Source organism: Zonotrichia albicollis, chromosome 17 (assembly GCF_047830755.1).
Source record: "Zonotrichia albicollis isolate bZonAlb1 chromosome 17, bZonAlb1.hap1, whole genome shotgun sequence".
NCBI lineage: Eukaryota > Metazoa > Chordata > Aves > Passeriformes > Passerellidae > Zonotrichia > Zonotrichia albicollis.
In genome coordinates, this window is record NC_133835.1 from 10,998,599 (window position 1) to 11,017,969 (window position 19,371).

The 19,371-nt window shown below is 52.2% G+C and overlaps 1 protein-coding gene across 1 annotated transcript; it reads left to right on the forward strand.

Annotated features, from left to right (window-relative positions):
• The first annotated feature begins 4,756 nt into the window (after positions 1-4,756).
• On the forward strand, positions 4,757-18,903 carry RBBP8NL (RBBP8 N-terminal like). Its single transcript, XM_074553784.1, has 14 exons — positions 4,757-4,823; positions 6,118-6,160; positions 6,539-6,634; positions 6,971-7,083; positions 8,646-8,718; positions 9,926-10,089; positions 10,558-10,646; positions 11,528-11,691; positions 12,736-13,215; positions 14,048-14,312; positions 14,688-14,796; positions 16,761-16,822; positions 17,127-17,247; positions 18,358-18,903. Exons 1-14 carry the CDS (start codon positions 4,757-4,759, stop codon positions 18,474-18,476), a joined length of 1,965 nt encoding a protein of 654 aa, XP_074409885.1. The 3' UTR covers positions 18,477-18,903.
• The last annotated feature ends 468 nt before the right edge of the window (positions 18,904-19,371 follow it).

Consider the following 19,371-nt stretch of genomic DNA (forward strand, 5'->3'; position numbering starts at 1 on the left):
CAGACCCATGGGTGTGTTCAGGCATTGCAGAGGACCAACAGCTCTGATTTTAGTGACCCTGCAAGGTCAGGGCAGCCAAGGCTCTGCTGGGAGGAGGGATGAACCTATGGCAAGAAATAACAAGGGGAGGGATGTCCTTATGGCAAGGAATAACAAGGGGAGGGATGTCCCTGTGGCGAGGAGTAACAAGGACTCTTGAGGGGAATAAGGGTTCTTAGCAGAAATGAGGTAATGGAAAAAACCTCAAGTTGGGGGGTTGGTGATTGCCACAGAAGCTGGAAAAGCACAGGGCCAGGGTGGTGGGGGAGAAATGGAGCTGCTGAGTTTGTGATCACCAGGGCTCTGCTCTATTATGGCAACAGAGACTTTCTGGGCTAGAAGTAAATCAGAGCCCCAGAGGGTGCAGGTTGGGACTTGAGGCTGGAGCTGCATCGTGGAGGGTTTGCTGCAGCTCAGCTCTCCCTGCATGGGACAGGTCTGTGAGCAGGGCCAGCATCTCCTGTGCTGCTGCTCGTGCTGGGCTGGCTCAGGGGGCTGTGCCACAAACCCAAGGGCCATTGGGACAGGTCGGAGGAGTGCTCAGCCCCACATCAGCCCAAAGGGACCCCCCTGCAGCAGCCAGCAAACGGGCCCTGGGCTGGTGGAGCAGCATGGAGCAGCTGCTCTGCTCTGCTCTGCCCTGCTCTGCTCTGGGGAGGATTTTCAGGTTGTGCCAGGTAGAGGAAGGCAGCAAATCCTCCCCCCTGGAGAGGCAAGAGCCAAGGCTGCTCCTCCTGTCTCACCTGTTGGGAGGTAATTTTGCAATCTGGCACCCACAGCAAACCCAGCACGGTGGAGAGCAGGTACTGGGCTCCATTTCAGGCAGTCTGTGCCATGTTAAGTCATGCAAATAAATAAATAAATACCCAGAAAAAAAAAAAAAAAGAATCCCCCAATGTACCAAAAAAGCCCTCCTCAAGCTGCCAAGTGAAGTACATCAGCAAAGAGCATCAGCTCCACACTGGCCTGTGAAATACTCCTGGACTGCAGATTTTCCATGAGTGATCAGGCAGTTTTTCTGAGTACAAACTTGTTTTGTAACTCTAAAATTAGACCAGGAACATGGCAGGGAAGCCAAGGAGAGAAAGTTTGGCTGGTCAGAGCAGCTCTGCCCAGCATTGCCCAGAGAAAGGTGTGTGCCATCAATCCAGCCTGGAGCTGAGCAGCTCCAACACTGCTGATGGAAATACCTGCTGGCAAATCCATTAAGCTTCACTGATCCCACAGCATCAGAATGTCACTGTCATGCCTTTTTCTTTTCTGCTTTTTTCTTTTTAATGACTTAAGCTCGTTTAGCTAATGAGCTGCTTTATCCTGCTGAAAGGAGACAGGGCTCAGGGTGGGATGTCCCACTGTGAGTGTGACAGGCAGTGCTGGGGATGCCATTGAGAGGCCAGGAACTCCCTGGGGACCAAGGAATGAGGGTTGGCTGTGCTGTCAGAGCCAGCTGCCCAAGCCCATCCCTTCCCCAGCCCCTCAGATGGAACAGAAATAACCTGTCTGCTGCTTCCCCTTCACAACAGGAGCACCCTGTCACTGGTACCCAGGAGATGCTGGGGGCTGCTCCAGCCCCGTGCATGAGAGGAGACACCCAGGGACCCAAACTGGAGCCCTGTCCCACCCTGAGTGAGCATCGAGGGATGCAGAGAGCAGCAAAGCCACAGCAGGTATCAGCAGCTCCCCCCAGTCCTGGGCTTCCCAAACCCTCCAGGTTTAGGGTTGGATGAGGAGTTTGCCTTTGGTTTCTGCCACTGGGGCTCTGTTTGCAGAGGGCACTGTCACTGTGAAATACTCCCAGCCCTGCTGGGGTGCCCAAGGGCTGCTCCAGCCCTGCCACGGGGCTGCATGCAGCACCAGCAGCTCTACATCACAGTGACAGCTCTGCAAAGGGCTCTGAATGAAATCCCTGTCTCAGGGAGCCAGCTCCACACTCTGGGGCTCTGTGCTCTGGGCTGCAGCAGTAAATCTCCCTCAATAAATCCTCCAGAGCAGGGCAGAGGAGCAGGAGCTGCAGCTTCACAGCTTCACCCATCCACAGCATGAGAGGGAGCAAAGATGAGCCCTCAGGGAGCCTGGGCTGTCACTGGGGCTGTTCTGCTGCAGGAAAAGGCTGAATCCTGGCAAAGACACATAGGAGCCATGCTCATGAAGGATCTCTCAGCACAGAGGAGAGCTGAGGTCCTCACCAGGTTTGCCGCAGAGTGGCTGTTCCATCTGCAGGCAGAGAGGGGTTCTGGCATCTCAAAAAGCACCAAAACTGGCAGCTTTTCACTGCTGCTTGGATCTGCAGCAGGTCTCCACTCACCTGAGGGCTCAGAGGAACAGAAAATCAGGAGTAAACCCCAATCCTGGAAGTAAAGCTGCTGCCACAGCCCAGCCCCAAATCCTGATCTGCGGGCTCTGCACTGAGTCACAGCTGCAGGGATCCAGCTCCAGCAGGGATCCAGATCCAGCTCCAGCAGCGACACCTGGGCCGCCCCCACACCTCCCTCCACACACCAGCCCAGCCCCACTCCCTGAGCAGAGGCTGGCACAGCCCCAGCCTGGGTGTCACCTTCCCGGGGTGGCTGAGCTGAACCCCTGTGCCTCAGAATGATGGGTTCAGCCCAAGGAGAAGCCAGCCCTGGGGAAAGGGCTGAACCCTCGGTACAAGGTGGGCAGGAGCTGGTCCAGCAGCAGCAAGAACAGCAGGAGCACATGCAGCCACCAGCTGTAATCCCTTCCCAGCTGACAGCACTGGGGAATGCAGTGGCAATCAGTGCCTGCAGAGCCTTCCCAGCTGGCACCTGGGGTGTCAGCCCTGTGATGGTTTGATCTCACAAGCTCCCCTCAGCCCTGGGGAGGTGAGCTCTCCCCAGGGCAGAGCCCCATTTAGGATTCAGAGATCCTGGGAAGTGCATCCCTGTGATGGTGTTCACAGGGGTTCTTGGATGAGGGAAGAGATGAGGATCTGACTCCATGTTTCAGAAGGCTTGATTTATTATTTTATGATATATATTACATTAAAACTGTACTAAAAGAATAGAAGAAAAGGTTTCATCAGAAGGCTGGCTAAGCTAAGAATAGAATAGAAAAGAATGATAACAAAGCTTCTGTCTCAGACAGAGAGTCCGAGCCAGCTGACTATGATTGGCCATTAATTATGAACAAACTAACATAAGTTAGTCACAGATCTACTTGTTGCATTCCACAGCAGCAGATAATCATTGTTTACATTCTGTTTTTGAGGCTTCTCAGGAGGAAAAATCTTAAGGAAAGGATTTTTCATGAAAAGATGTCTGTGACACATCCCATTAACACCAGGAGGGTTTTTGCTGTTAAAGCTGCACGTTATTTCCCCTGGCTGCTTCTTCACTGTGGCTCTTGGGACTGAGATCAGCTCCCAGTTCCATTTCACAGATCCCAAGCTGGACAAGCCACACTGTGCTTTTATTTGCTGGCTTCGATCACCCAGCCCTGGCAACGGATGGGTTATCCCAGGGAGGCAGGAGTGATGAATATTTTCAGTTGTTTCCGCAGAGAATGAGATCTGTGCTCAGTTTGCAGCAGATTTGCTCCAAGCCAGGCAGGGTGGCTCAGGAGGGTTCATGTTCAGGCACCGCTCCCGACCCGAGCGTGCCGAGCTCGCTGCTGCTGCTTGCTGCCACGTGCCTCATTTCTTTTGAAAATCAGATGCTTTAGGGGAAACTTTCTTCTTCCAGCTCTGCATGCCCACATGTTGCATATGCAGGCAATCTGGCACGTCCCTGCTGCACATGCAGATAAAGGCAGGGGCGGGAGCCGGGCTGGGAGAGCCCAGTGCAACCTTCCTGTGGGGATATAGAGCCTGGGTGCCAGCCCACCCTTCACTGCCCAGCTCCAGGGGCATCTCTTTGGGGTTGAAGGCTGAGTGTCCAGGTGCTCTGTTGGGGTCAGAATTACTCACCATGATCAGCAACCCAGAATGATCTGGGGGGAGAAGTTCCTGTGAGGAGATGCTAAACGCCTTCCTGTGGAAGTTCCTCTTTCCCAGTGTGGTGTTGGTGGTTCCAGAGGACCCCATGGATGTGCCCACGACAGCTTCCTGAAGCTCTTGGCTCTGGACACTGCCTCTCCTGGTTTCTCTGTAAAATTGGGTGGAAAAGCTCTGTTGGGTGTCTCCCAAGTGTTGGAAGAGGCTGCAGCCAGTGAGGCCATGCAGGAAGCCTGGGTGATGGCACTGGGGTGGCTGAGTGCTGTGTGCTGCCTCTGTAAAAGCTGTGCCTGGTGCCACAGGGATGAGGGATGCAAGGGAACATCCAGCAGGAGATGAGCCCATCAGGCTCAAGCACCAAATCTGCTGTGAATTTCCCCGTCATCAATCCCCGTGTGATCCCAGCACGAGTCCTGCAGTCCCTTCTTTATGCTCAAGAAGATGCTCTGCCCCACCTCATCCCAGAGAAATGCAATTTAAACAGCTCAACAAGTAGAGGAAGAGCCTGATTTTCCAGCTGGGCTTCTCCCAGTATCTAAGGCATTCTCTTTGCTATGCTCAGCACTGAGGCAGGGTGGACAAAAATGCATCCCAAGGTTTAGCAAACGATTTCCCTTCCCAGCTTTGGGCTTTGTCCTTTCCAGAACACCACGTGCACCAGGCACATCTCTTTTGTTGGACTTTTTTTTCTATTTTAGGCTGAAATTTGAAGCAGAAGGACACCCTCACACTGGACACAGCCTGGTGTGTGGCTCAGCCCTGACCATGACCACAGAGAGTTTTGCAGAGTTCCTGAACAAGCTCAAGGAAATCCATGAGAAAGAGGTCCAAGGTAGGGAGACAAAATTTTCTTACCAAAACCTGGCCAAGATCCATTTCTTTGTAAAACAACCTTGATCCCTTTGGTGTCAAATAACCTGAAGGGAGGAGGAGCAGGTGTGGATTAGGGAGATTTGGGGATTAGTGCTGAGCAAGCAGCACCCTTGGGGATGGCTTGGGACACGAGGTCACAGCCTGCCCCTCAGGGGACAACACCCACTGGTGGCACATTTCCACCTCTCGTTGGCATACTGAGGAAAAAGTGACTTTTTGAATGAAGAAGTAACTTGTTCTCTCAGAAGAGAGAGGACTTTCCTGCACTCCATGCTGTGGAAAGGAGGCCATGGAGGTGCTCAGCCCCTGCAGGAATCCCAGGTGCTCCCAACATTAACCAGGGGGGATTTGGCTCCTCCTGCCCCTGTTGTCCTGGTCTGTGAGCTGGGAGTTTGCAGGGGTGACACTCACCCCTGCTGGGCATCTGCTCCATCAGCGAGGATTGCAGTGTGTTTGTGTACTGAGGGATCAAAGGGACAGCACAGAGATGCAATAATCTATAAGACAGAAGCAGCAGGAGATGAAGCTCCGTTAAAGAAAACGTTTGAGTCAGGTTGGATAGCTTATTCCTCTAGGGAATAAATTATTTCTCAGGCCATACATTATTAAAATAAAACCCATTAGGTTAAGCAACCAAGTGCCAAGCCCAATTGTTTTCCTATTAGAATAATTCCCAGTATCAATATTATGAACAAAACTTCAGCACTTTTGGATGATTCTGGCTTATGAATTCATTCTTCTCTTGTGTAATTTCAAGCCATGTGAGAGTTAGAGGAAACTGTTGAGCAATTTAAACCACATGTTTACATCTACTTTGCATAAAATGGATTTGACAGGATACAATGTCTGCAGATCCATCAAGGAAAGCCGTTCAGCTGTAAATATTCTCCAAGATGCTTTCCAACCATGAAAGCTATAAAATATTGCCCACCTGGGACACGCAGGCTGTAGAGAGAAATAAGTAGAAACAAAACTAAACCAGACTTTTTGGGACTGCAAAGGAGATGCAGGCTCATTAAATAGTGGGGATACAAAAGGAGCTCACATTCTGTACAACTTTTCCCAGTTACATTAAACTGTGGCTGTGTTGAACACATGCAATGTGTTATTCCTTATCAGAGATCAGGTTTGTGGATGGGTGAGATTTCTGCAAAGCCTCGCACCTTCCTGACATTCCATCAGTGCTGTTTGCTTCTGAGTGCTGGGGAATTGGCCCCAAACACCCATGTCTGTGTGTCTGTCCGTTATTCCAGGTCTGCACAGCAAGGTGATGGAGCTGACCACAGAGAAGTGCCGGTGAGCGATGCTGGGGCACAGGGGTGGTTACACCACTGCAATTTCAGACTTTTGACTTATTCTCCAACACTGCTACATTAAAGACCACCATTTGCTCTTCTGGCACTGCCAAATATTGGCTCCAGGCAGGGTTGGGGTGATCCCAGCCCAGCTCCAGTTTGCCTTCCCACAGGCAGGTGATGCTTGTGCCACCCGGTGCTTTCCCCGTTGGAGAACAATTAGTGGGAGGAATAAACTGGGGTGTCAGGGGTAGGATCCAGGCTCCAACACATTTGTTTCCCCTCCTGCCACACAAGAAAAAGGGGACTGTGAATGAAGCACAGGTTTTGGGAAGAAATCTAACAATGCTGCTTTTTTTTGTTGTGTTTCTTCAACTAGCGATGCTCAGAGAATTGAAGAGCTGTTTGCTAAAAATCACCAATTAAGGGAACAACAGAAAGTCCTGAAAGAAAATGTAAAGGTGTTAGAAAACAGGTAGGATTTGTTTTTAAATAGGATGCTGCTGAGTGGCACTGAATGCACAGTCCTGGGGGAGAGTTTGGGGTTGCTGTCTCCCCAGGACTGGGATGCAGCACGAGCACGTGAAACTCTATTTTTCCCATACTCAGCTGCTGGGAGAGCTGGAGGAGTCTGGGCAGGTACATAGGAGCTTTCCTAGGCTGGTGTGGTGGGGCTGGAGGGGTGCAAAGGCCAGTTCTGGGCTGTGGGGGTGATTCTCAGTGATGGTCTGGGTGTTCACACTTCCCCATGGGCAGGGCAGGAACTTATTTCTCTCATGTGGTAACAGGCTGTGGGGTTTCTTTCCCCCAGGCTGCGAGCTGGCCTTTGTGACAGATGCATGGTCACCCAGGAGCTGGCCAAAAAGAAGCAGAATGAGTATGAGACCTCTCATTTCCAGAGCCTGCAGCACATCTTCATCCTCTGTACGTACTGACACCCGCTGTGAGCTTGGCTTTGGCAGGCTGAGTCTTTGCCAGTTAATCCCTCTCCCAGATATTTGTACGTGGTGAGCAGGAATCTGGGAAGGGTTTGGGGATGGGGAGAAGGGAGGGAGCAAGGAGACATAACCCTTCACACAAATCATCAGAGCTGGGGGGTCACAGCCCCCCACACCTCCAGAAAAATGAGAGATTCCAGGCTGTGTCAGCTGCCTGGGAAAAGGATGGATTTGGCACAGCAGAAGCAACACTCTGGCAAAGACAGGAAAGTCACAGCAGCAGCTCAGCACGGGTAAATGAAATCAAGCAACACGTGTGATGGATCTTCTCCTGAGCCCCTGGCACAGCTCCCAGCACTGGGTGTTTTTCCCTGGGGATCTGACCAGCCCAGGGAGGGTCATGGGGTAAAGGAGATAAGGCATTTAGGAGGGATGGAGAGGTGCCAAGAGCCCTTGGTTTATCTCCCCTGCTATGGCACTGCTGCTGCTTTTGAGTAGGAGCAAGGCAGGGCACCGTGCCTGGGTGCCCAGCCGTGCTCTCTGTGCCCAGTGCTGGGTGCTCACATCTCCCTCTGGCCTCTGTGTGACCCCCCTGAGACCCCCAGGCCTGCCCCTAACACAGCACCCACTCACCACCCTGCCCTGGTGTGCACAGGGGTTCTAGGATGAGGGAAGATATGAGAATTTTGACTCTATGTTTCAGAAGGCTGATTTATTATATTATTGTATCATTATATTATTATATTTTTATATTACTTTATTATTTATATATAATATATAATATATAATATATAATATATAATATATAATATATAATATATAATATATAATATATAATATATAATATATAATATATAATATATAATGTATATAATATGTAATATGTAATATATTCTATATTCTATATTCTATATTCTATAGTATATAGTATATAGTATATAGTATATAGTATATTATATATTATATATATTATAGATATTTTATTAAAACAAAATTATATATTATAACTATGCTAAAAAAATAGAAGAAAGGATTTCATCAGAAGACTAGCAAAGAAAGGAATGATAATAAAATCTTGTGACTGCTTACAGCTTCAACATAGGTGGCTGTCATTGGTCATCAAGAGAAAACAATTTCACATACTGTGTAAACAATTATCCAAATCACATTCTACAGCAGCAAAACATGGAGAAGCTGAGGCTTCCCAGCTTCTCAGGAGAAAAGATCTTAGCAAAAAGATTTTTCATAAAATATGTCTGTGACAGATGTTCACTGTGCCCAACCCACCACTGCCTCCTCTGGGTCTGTTTATGGGTCGTGCGACTCCCCTGAGCTGGGGATCTGCAAGCAGACCCAATCCTGATGAAACCTGAGTCAGAAAGTTGCTCCCTTGTATCCCATAGCCCCAGCACTTTTACAAAGAGGGAAGGAAATTCAGCATCCCTCCCAGAGTCGGTGCCATTCCCTCCTCCCCTTCCATCACCCCAGCGAGCTGTGAGCAGCATCCTTGCAGCACCTGAACTCACAGCCCCTCCTCTGTCCCTGCAGCAAACGAGACCAATCGCCTGAGGGAGGAGAACAAAACTCTCAAGGAGGAACTGAAGAGGCTCCAGAGCCTGGAGTAAGCACTTTCCTGGTTTCATTCTTTACAAGGGACATTGGCAAGGGCATCCCCAGAGCTGGGCAGGGCAAGGTCCACACTGTGGCATCCTCAGGGGCATTTTATCACCTAATTCCCATGGGTTCCTGTGTATGTAAGACATGGAAAAACCCCTAATAGTCTTAAAATCCTTGTTAATATTTGCTGACTGCCCTGTTCACCAGCATCCAGTGATTAATTTTTGAGGAACAAAGATATTTAACCCCCTGGAAACAAAGCCCTGGGCAGCTTGCATGGAGCTCAGCCTGGGATTCCATGGCTTTTCCATGGCAGCAGGTCCCCTCCTGCAGCAGCCAGAGAGGGTCTGCAGGAAGCAGGTGGCTCTGGAGAAAGGACAGTGACACCCAAGGGACAGGGATGGGGTTAAAGAGGGAGAAGTGATCTGCACCAACAGGTTCACAGCCCAGCACAGCGCTGTGCTGGGAGCCAAGTAACCTGCCAGGCTGGCCAATATATACAAATCAGCTCATTCCTCAAGGGTTTAAAGTCCAGAGGAATTAGCACTGAGGGATTAGTTTAGAAATGTGTTTTCTTTGGAGCACGGGAGCACCATCTCCTTAAAGAGAAACTCTGGCTTTTACTCCTCAGTGCTTCCAGAGCTGTGGGTTGGGCTTGCTGAGCACTGAGTGATTCTGCTCTGCTCTGCTCTCCCCTGAGATGCTGGATAGGAGAATTTCCAGCCAAACATCCACACCCCAGCACCAGAGTCCAGCCAGGGCTCTGTGTGTGTCTCCAAGGCTCAGGCACTCCCTTGTGGCACTGAGCATCACCCTCTCCATCCTGGTTTGGTGACAGGGGCAGACACCACATCCCTGTGCTGAACCCACCCCTCCATCAGGCTGAAAGCCCAGGCAGGGCCAGGTTCCCACAGAGCTTTTGCAAGAGCCACAGCTGGGTCCTGCCTTACCCAACCTCGTGGCTTCCTGCAATGTTACCCACAATGAAGTGGGGCAATCACACCTCCAAGTGGGGCTGGCATGCTGTCCATGCTCCAGACTGCAGCTGGGCTGCTGATAAGCTGCAGTGGAAGGAGGTGAGGCTGAGGATCTGGAATATCCACATACACACAGAGATAAATACGTGTATTTGTGTATCAGGCTCAGAGCTCTCAGTACAGCTGCTCCAAACCCTTCCTTCTCCTTCATTCATGTTCTTGTCCTTCCAACAGGGACAGGACAAAGACCCCAGGAGTGTCCTCCAGAGAAAGCTGCTCCACACCCGGCTCCCCTTTGACTCTGCTGTCCCCAGTGAGCAGGAATGCCAGCACAGAGAAGGCAGAGCCCAGGGAAGCAGCAGCCCAGCAGGACGTGCCAGAGCTGGAGCTCAGTGAAGGTGGGTGCTGCTGCTCCTGTCACCCATGAGGGACCTGGGGATGTGAAAAATAACTGAGCCATGCTGTAAACTGCTCTGGGAAAGGGTCTGGAGAGCAAAGACCAAACTGTTGGCAGCTCAGATGGACATTGCCATGGGCAGGAAAGCTGATGGGGGAGAAATGCAGGTCAGGGGAGAAACACCCTGCTCTGCATTAGAGCTAAAGAGTGCTGGGTGCCCCCACTGAAAGAAAATTCATGCAGAGACCATGGCATTGCCTTCCTGCCACCCACACATGTAGTGAAAGGCACATTCAGCCAGGTGCTGGCTTGAGCCAAAAGGGGATTTTGACTCAAAATCCTCACTGGGAGGTGGTTGGTAGCAGCCAGTGGCATCCCTGGGAGGCTGCATGGCTCCAGCCCACTCAGGGCAGGGCTGCAGCAGCTCTGGGGGACCAGTACAGCAGCTGGTTCTGTCTTATTTTTGCAGAAAAGCCTCCAGAGAAGCTCCAGAGAAGCTCACCAAGCAGCAGGACCTCTCCAGGCACTCTCCTCCAAGAAGTCAGCCTTGCAGAAATAGTGAGTTGTCAGAGGTAGCCTGATGGCCTCAGGCTCTCTCCCCATTGCTGTGGCCATCTGAACTGGATCAGTATGGGATGGGGAAAAAGTAGGAGGCCCTTGGAGGGTGGAACAATCAGCCAGACCTGGGTAGTTTGTCATTTCCAGAGCCTGGCACTCAGGGGTTGCAAGGACAAACACAGAGAAGGTGTCAGCCCAGGGCTGCTGAGTGACATGGTGACACTGGGCACTGGAGATGAGACTGCAGGGCCTGGACCTGCTCCTGGGAACTCAGGCCCACACACACACCCACACAGATACCTCTGTTTTGGCACAGGTTTTGCTTACTCGACCTCCCCAAGAAAACTTGAAAGAGCAGGTGAAAAAGGGTTTTGGTAAGGCTGCAGGCAGGCTGTGGGGATAATTAATAGGGATCACAGGAAGGCTTGGTGACATCTCCAGGTGGGCAGGGGAAAGTCAAGTCAGAACATGTGGGGAGCCTTTCATGACAGCTGATGAAGACAGTGATGTCCTGGCCCAGCAGAAATACACCCACCAGTGCAGTGTGTGCCAGGAGCTTGCAGGAATAAAGCCTTGCATGAGTAAAAAAGCCTGACTATAGGACAAGGAATTTGAAGGGTTTTATCTTGGTTAAGCCTCTGAATCATGACTTAAAAGGAGATGCAAAACTTCCTGTGCTACAAATAGTGCAGCCAGAAAGTGGAGAGTACATGAAGGGAAAATTTCCTGGAAAAATTAATAAAAACTTTGATAGAGCTGTTGACCAGAACCATATCAAGCAGAGCACTCAGAGCTGTCTGTTTTGTCCTCACTGGTGAGGAGATGTGTCCCAGTTCAGCCAGGCTCCCTGCAGAATGGCTCACCCAGACTTTCTGCCACAGGCATCCCAGAGGATTTCCAACCAGCTGCACGGAACCATTGCCCTGGTGAGAGCTGGCTCCAAGCCCTGCCTGCTGGAAAGGAGTCCCTCAGAGGCAGCAGTGTCTCCCCCAGCCAGGAAAGCTCCTCTCCCTCCAGAACGAGAGCACAGCCCCAGCCTGGAGGCGTGAGTACCTGGAGCCATGGGCTGACCCACTGCAGCACCCTCAGTGGATGCATGGCCAGCATTCACTGTGCCTGCCCTCCTCCCTCCCCAAACTTCCCCCACAGCCTCGGGAAGGGGGGGATATCCCAGTTTACAGCAGTGAAAAATGACTGGAATCCAGCCCAACAAGGTCAGGCTCTTGTTATTCCAGCTCCTCAGACAGACCCACAAAGTGAACCAGGTGTCCCCACATCCAGGCAGGACTGTCCCAGGCAGGCAGCAATTCCTGCTCCTCCTCCTTATCTGTTCTAATGGGTTTTCCTGCAGGGCTCAGCACTTCCCAGGCTTATCCTCCCCATGATTTCAGGAGCACAGAGCAAGGCCAGGGAGTTCACCTGCAGACAGAGAGTTTCCCAGAGTGTGAGTAGCTCTGCAGAGCACTCCTGGGAACAGCTTGCATTTGTGGAAGCTGCCAAATAACCAGCAGCAGCAGCAGGGACTGGGTTTGCAGGGCAGGTTTGCAGGGCAGGTTCCTGCACTGCCCCAACCTTCCTAGGATGGCTGTAAGAGTTTCTCATTGAGTGAGATTAGGGGAGGGTGGGCTGTCCCTCTGTCCTGGGAGTCTTCAAACACTAAGAAAGCCCAGGGGGTAGTAAGGATGTTGCTGGCCTTAAGACTTTATACAAAAAGTGACTTCTCAGCAGCAGTGCTGATGTGAAAGCTCACTGCATCCTTACCCTCACTCAATGCCCTGCCTTGAGCTGCCATGGCCTGGGGACAGGGGACTGCTGCTGGATGGTGGGATGGGAATGGCTTCCTACACTGTGTGGGGTGGGAATGGCTTCCTACTGCTGATACCCGATGCCCCTGGCCACCAGGACCTTCCTCCCCAGCACAGACCCCAAACACAAACATAGTCTACTGACCAAGAGCTGCAACAGGGCACGGAAAGAGCAGGAGAGACCACACACAGCTGGGAAACCATGGGAAAGCTCTGTTGCTAATGTGTGGGGGTTTTTCCTGACATGATCTGTAATGTAATTTTTTTTTCCACGCTTTTTTTAGTTATTTAACAGCGAGCAACCCAGACTCCCCCAAGGTCTCTCCATCCTACGAAAACCTGAAGCTGAGTGCCCGGAGAGAGCAGCTGTGTCTGCTGCACAAGCACCTGTCCCTGCACCAGCTGGGGCTGGCGGGTCCCTGCGCCCCGGGCGAGCGGGACAGCGGCACCTTCCCCGTCCACCCGCTCAGGAGCAAGGCTGCCGAGGGCAGGACACGCTGCCAGGACCCCTGGGACGAGCAGGCAGCCCTGCTGAAGCTCCCTGCCACCATGGTGTACGTCAGGGACCAGCAGCTGGAGGAGAAGCTGCAGCTGCTGAAGCAGCGGGAGCGGCTGCAGCATCTCCTGCTGCGGCAGTGCCAGCCGGGCCAGCGGGCACACGGTGACACTGAGACACGGCCGCTGTCCCCGTGGCTGGGCATGGCCACGGGCTGCAAGGAGGAGAGGGTGTTCCTGGAGGATGCTGCGGATGGGAAGGAAGAGGGGTGAGGATTGTTGTTTGATGCTGGCAGGGGGGTTATTTACAGACACAAATGAGATGGGGCTACTATAGAAAGTGTCTCGAGCTGTTTATTTTTCAGCATCAGTCTCATTACATGATTATGATAATGGGAAGATGCTAGCAGCTCACAATCCTGGCAGCAGGCCAGAAAACTTAATGTTACAACTTACTTTATAAGCTTCTTGACCAATCACACAAAGCAAAAGCATATTGACAGTGGTTCTATCCAATCACCATAAGCACAGGTACCTTTGGTTAAAACAATGCTTGCTTATTTCGAATACAATATCCACTCGTAAGCCTCAACACACTGAGCTCCATTCTTAAGCTTTACCCTTCCTAATATCTTGCTAGATAAACTTTCTGCAGCTTAGAGAGCTATTCAGACAAGTATTAATACACAGGCTATTGTTCTATTTGCCCTTGCTTTTCCTACAGTTTAAATAATTTTTCTGCTGACCTACCTCATGACTGTTGCTTTAGCTCTACTCACAATTCTTGCTGTATCTGAGGCCTGCCTTTTGCAGCTTTTCCAAAACCCTCTAATTTTATGGATTCTCACATTGTTGACTCTGTGGTGTTGGAGCTTGTGTGCGGGTTGTCTCAGGGGGCGATTCGGGCTCTTTAATGGTGGAAGTAGTTTAGTTAAAAATATTAGCTTTGGGAGCTGGAGATGAGGGTTTGAATCCTTTCTTCCTGAGCTAGGATGGTGGGGTAACTCTACAAGGGGGTTTAGTCTTCAATCTTTGGCTTACAGGACCAATGTTTTTATAAACCATTAGAGTTAATCAGAGTTTGAGCAGTTTGTTCTCCAGGCAGCTGTGGCGGGGCAGGGAGCGCCCCGAGCCGCGAGCCAGGGTGAAGGAGGCGAGGGACGAGGACGGGGACGCGCCGCTGGACCTGTCCGACCCCAGGCACAGACAGACGGACGGCAGCCCGAGGGACAGCCCCGGGGACAGCCCGGCCGTGCCCGCAGCGGGACACAGGGCACAGCGGGACCGCCTGCGCTGCCCCTACCGCTGGGCACTGCCCGGGGCTGCCAAGGAGGAGGAGGAGGAGGAGGAGGAAGATGCAGCTGTGGTGAGTACAGCTCTTGTTGGCATCCCCTGCATCCCCTGCACTGCTGCTGGGACCACTGTGAGCAGCACTGTGGGAGGATGGGTTTGGTGTGTGAAGCCAGTTTGCACATGGCAGAGCTGTGATGCTCAGCCCTGGCTCTCATTCCCCACCCTGCTCCAGTGCCCACAGGGTTCCATCCACGCCCAAAGGCAGGCAGAGCCTGTGCCCCCTCCCACAGGCTGCTGCAGGGGGTGCTGAGCCCCCTGCAAACACACCACAGGAACAGGAGCATCTCTGTGATGCTCATCCCTGTGGGTGTCACTGTCATCAACTGAGGGCTGGGGACAGTCCTCTCCCGCCTGGTGACAGCAGTGTGTGTGTCCCTGTGTCCCACAGCTCAGGCTTTCACGGGCATATCTGAAAAACAGCTCCACCCCGAGTGACCCAGAGGCCCCTCCTGAGGCCGGGCTGAGGCGGGATGTCGGCGCACAGAAGGGAGATGCAGGTAAGAAGCCCCAGGCAAATGTGACATTTGAGAAGGCAGGAGTGAAAGGTGAAGGCATTTCCCAGCCCAGAGCTCTCTGCTGGGCTCTGCACGCACCTGCAATCCCACCCTCCAGGCACCAAGGACTCCCAGCTCTTCTGGGCCTTTGGGGAAATTCAGGTTTCACATTTCTGTCCTTGAGAGCTCAGTTTTCTACCCTAGATAAGTCCAAAATTCAGGCTCAGTATAAATGGGGAGAAAGTAATCCTGGTTTTTCTGGAGAAAGGCCCAGTGTCTGTGTCCAACATCCCTGGGGTGTCCTGGGACACTCAGCAGAGCATCTGCATGGAAATCTCCAGGAGCTGAGGAGTCAGCATTGGAAAAATACTCTTAGAAAAATCCACTCCAGAATGAGCAGGAATAGGACAATGTTGCTCCAGCAGAAAACCCATTCATTCCACAATGAGCAGCAACAGGACAAAGTTGCTGCTCCAGCATTTCCCACTCCTCTCAGGGAAGAAGCAGCTCAGAATGCCCCGAAAGAGATGGGGAAAATGCAAGAGGTTTGCAGGACTAGCACTGGAAAACCAGCCCTGTCTGTCCCCTTGCTCCAAAGCGTGTCCTGTGATGACACAGCACAGAGGGCTGAGCACAGAGCCAGGGATGCTGTACCTGCAGCAGGCAGATCAGGATGGTTTCCTTCCTTCCTTCCCTTGCCCCACCCTCCACAAGAGCCCTCCCAAGGCTCTCTCCCTGCCTGACCCCCAGGGACACAGGTGCCAGGTCTGTCCAGGCAGGTGGGAGGCAGCAGCCATGGGGATCAGGGTGGGAAGCACGTCTGCTGCTCAGTACCAGCCTTACTGGCTCGGCCAGAAAGTTGAGCTCGCCTGGATTAGTTGGTCTGGGCGTGTCGGAGTGGTTTGGGAACACTCTCCAGAGCAGGATTTTTCACAGTGGAGAGGAAAAAAAAAAAAAAAAAAAAAGAGTCCTGTGTGATTTACATGCTAAGGAGATATCATCATGGCAGAAGAATTTCAGCTGATTACATTCTGGGTGTGGGAATACAGGACTTTCTTCAGTTCTCACCTTAAGGTTGACACAGAGCCCGGGAAACAATACACAAATACTTCTGCACTTTCTAGTGAACCTTAACCTGCAGGAGGAGGATGAGGTGAGGATGGGATCAGGCTACAGGGAATCCAGGAGTGCCTGGAAGCAGCATCACCTGCTCTCCCACCTCTGCAGGGCCAGCAGGAGGGGGCTGCCCTGCTGAGCCCCATCCTGGCTAGAGCTGGGTGTGATGAGCAACAAGAATTGAGCTTTGGGGGTGCCCCTGCCCCTGCACAGCCCTTTGTGCCCCCCATGGGCAGCTGAGGTGTGTCACTGTGTGTGCAGACAGGGTGATGCCACCACCACCAGCCCCTGAGATGAGTGTGAGCAGAGTGGGGTGTGTGCAGGCACATGTCTGGGGCTGTGCAGCCCAAGGGCTGTGCACACTGAAATGCTTTTCCTGGGCAGCATCTCCCCTGCCTTCCCTTCCTCTGCTCCTCAGCACACATTCCCTGCCAAGAGCTGCTGGCTGAACCAGCAGCAGACATGGGATTGTCCCTTTTGGCTTCTTCACCCCAAATGCTTCTCCCCACCTGGGGCTCAAACAGGAAGGTGCATTCTGGAGCTTAAATACCCCCAGTTTCCCTCCTGTGTGTAGCCACAGGTGTTGGGACAGCTATTGTGACCTTGGTGTAGCAAAGTCCAGTGGACACAGCTTTGCTGGGAGCTGCTTTCCCAACAGAGTCTTGTTGGATCACTCCTGAACATTCATTCCAGGCCACGTAGCTTGCAGTGCCTCTGCTTCACACCACAGTGTATTGCTGAAGCTGCTTTCTGCCTCAGTGGCTCTGTGAGCCTGGACCAGTGGCTCTGCATCTGCTCATGAGCTTGTCAATCCTGCCACCAGCCAAAAAACTTATTTTGTGTTTCTTTAGATGACAATGATGCCGAGTCTGGGAAGCAAGAATCCGATGAGCCAGACACAACGGACAGTGAGGTTGGTTTGTTTGTTTGGTTTGTTCTCAGCCATCAGCTCAGGCTGGTGGCTCCCAGAGATATCAGACAGGCTGTCCCAGAAGGTGGAGGCTCTTCCTGCACCAGGTGCCAAACCTCATTCCCACCCTGTTGCACAACTTGCTGCTGAGGGGCAGAAGTGCCACTCTTTCCAGCCAGTCAAGCCTTTATGAGCACTGCATTTGTCATCACTCATAGCAATGGTCACAAAGGTCCCTGGCAAAGCCACCAGCTCCCTGGGAAAGCCAGGGTGGTTTGCAGACTGACTGTTCTTCTCCTTGGTGTAGGAGAAGTATGAAGATGAGATCCTACAAGAAGCCGAGGCTGACGGGAAATACTTTTGCACCAAAGACAAAGTTCACGTGCAGCAGAGGAAGAGAAAAAGAGGACAGGATCCCTGGATAAAAGGTAGGGAGGAGAAGTTCCTTGGGGCATCAGCTCAAGGCTACAACTTCTGCTGCTTCCAGAGGGACTCCTGTGAGAAATGCCCAAGGACAGGGCAGAGGAGGGTTCTCCTCTGAGCCATGTTTTTGCAGCACTCACAGCTCCAGGCAGAGGAGCCCCAGCTAATGGTTAGCCAGGACAGCCTGGGCAGGGTGGCCAGGAGAGCACCCCAAGCACCTAAGCTAACAGAGCTTAGTCCCTTGTGTTTGCTTATCTGGTCAGGGGGGTGGTGACTGGGGAAGGCCAAATTCCCAGGGCTGAGTTATTGACAGTCAGAGGAAGGTTCCTGCCAGCTCTGTTGATCCTCCACTGTGGCTGTGGAGGTTTCCCTGCTGACAGAGGAATGTGTTGTACCCATGTTCCCTCCAGGTGAGCAAGCAGAAAACTGCTCCTGATAAGGGCAGGGATAAGACAGTTTGTCAGAAAACCCTGCTGCTCACCACTCTGTCCTGGTGGTAAAAACAGCCAAGCGTGGGCCCAACCATTAATGTAGAGAGGGCTGTTGCTTAAGCTTGAAGGGACCTTTTTTGCCAGCCTGGCCTTCAGAGGGCCCTGCTGGCTCAGGGGACAGCAGCACAACTGGTGACAAGAGGGTTTGCTGTACAAAACCAAACACTTGGAGCAATGGGAGGAGCACAGCTGTGCTGTGCAGCCCAGGGCAGGCACACACACCCCTCCAGGACTGGATGGGGATGTCCCAAGTGAGGGGTGGGTGCAGCTGGGGCAGGAATGGGGTGATGGAGGGGCATAGCACCTCTCTCAGCATGTGGTATGAGCCATGAGCCACACTGGAGCAGGAAGAAACCCACAGAATGCATCTTGCTGCTCTGGGATGCTTCTGCACCAGGTCAGTTCTCTGCCTGTTTCTCCTTCACATTGTTTTGTGTCCGGCATAACAACAGCCTCCCCTGGATACCCACACATCTCACATGTGAGGGGTTTCTCTCCATCTTTCCTGTGCTGAGCTTTGCTTCCTCCTGTGCTGTCCCTGTTTTGGGATGAGGCCATGCTGACTCCAGAAGTGTAAATCCATTTCTCTGTAGCTAACTCCTGCTGTCATCTGGCTGTTTACAGGATCTAAGAAGTCAATGAGAGGAAAAAAGAAAATCAAAGTGGAGCAATGCCCAGTGGGGATCACAAAGGAGCTGGAGAATTGCTCTGCTTCCCACAATGATCCCTCCAAGGACAGTTAACAGCAGGGCAGGATGGAGCAGCTGCAGACCAAAGGACAGAGCTCAGAGCCCTCAGAATCCCACCCATGCTGGAGAGTGAATCCTCCTGTCGTGCTGGGCCAGGCAGTGGGGGATTCATAAGGACTCATTTGTGAGCAGAGCACCCTGAAAGTCCTCACAATGCCACAGGAGAGGCTGGGCAAGGATGAGCCATGCAGGTGACACCTGGAGCAGCCACAGTCAGTGATCTGTGCCAGAGCAGACCCTCAGGCTGGAGCTGGGAAGAGGAGATGTCTCTTTGCATCAGAACCGTGTTATCCCTGGGATTTCACAATTGGAGAGCAGACCTCCAGAGCCCTCTCCTCATGAAGGATGTCCCAGGGGCTGGCTGAGGGGTGGTGACCAAACCAAACACTGCAGAGCCCCATTTAATTGCTTTGCTTCAATTAAATCCCTACCAGGTTTCATACTCACGTGGGTATTGTCTGACCTGGGGAAAGTCCACAGTTTTCTCTTCTAGTTAAATGAGGAGCAAGTACCTGGGCAGACAGGGGGATGTGTCCCTGAGAGGGCAGGGAGGAGGGTGTGGGAAGGGAGGCTTTGGGTGCTCCCTCTCCCCAGTGTGTCCTGGAAAAGGTCAGTGAGTGACACCCAGATGCAGCTCACAGCAGAGCACCAGCTCAGCAGCTCACACTGACCTTGGAGCATTGCTGGGAGCTATTTTTCACGTGGATAAATTGCTTTTTGTAATCTTTCTCTGATGGGATGAGATGGGAAGGGCTGCAGGGGGCATCCCTGCTCACAGCATCGATCCAGGAGCCAGGCTGGGCTGTTCCTGGCACACAGGTGGAGGGAACAGGGACAAAACAGAAACCAGCAGAAAAGTGCCAGAGCCAATTCCTGTTATATTGCACTC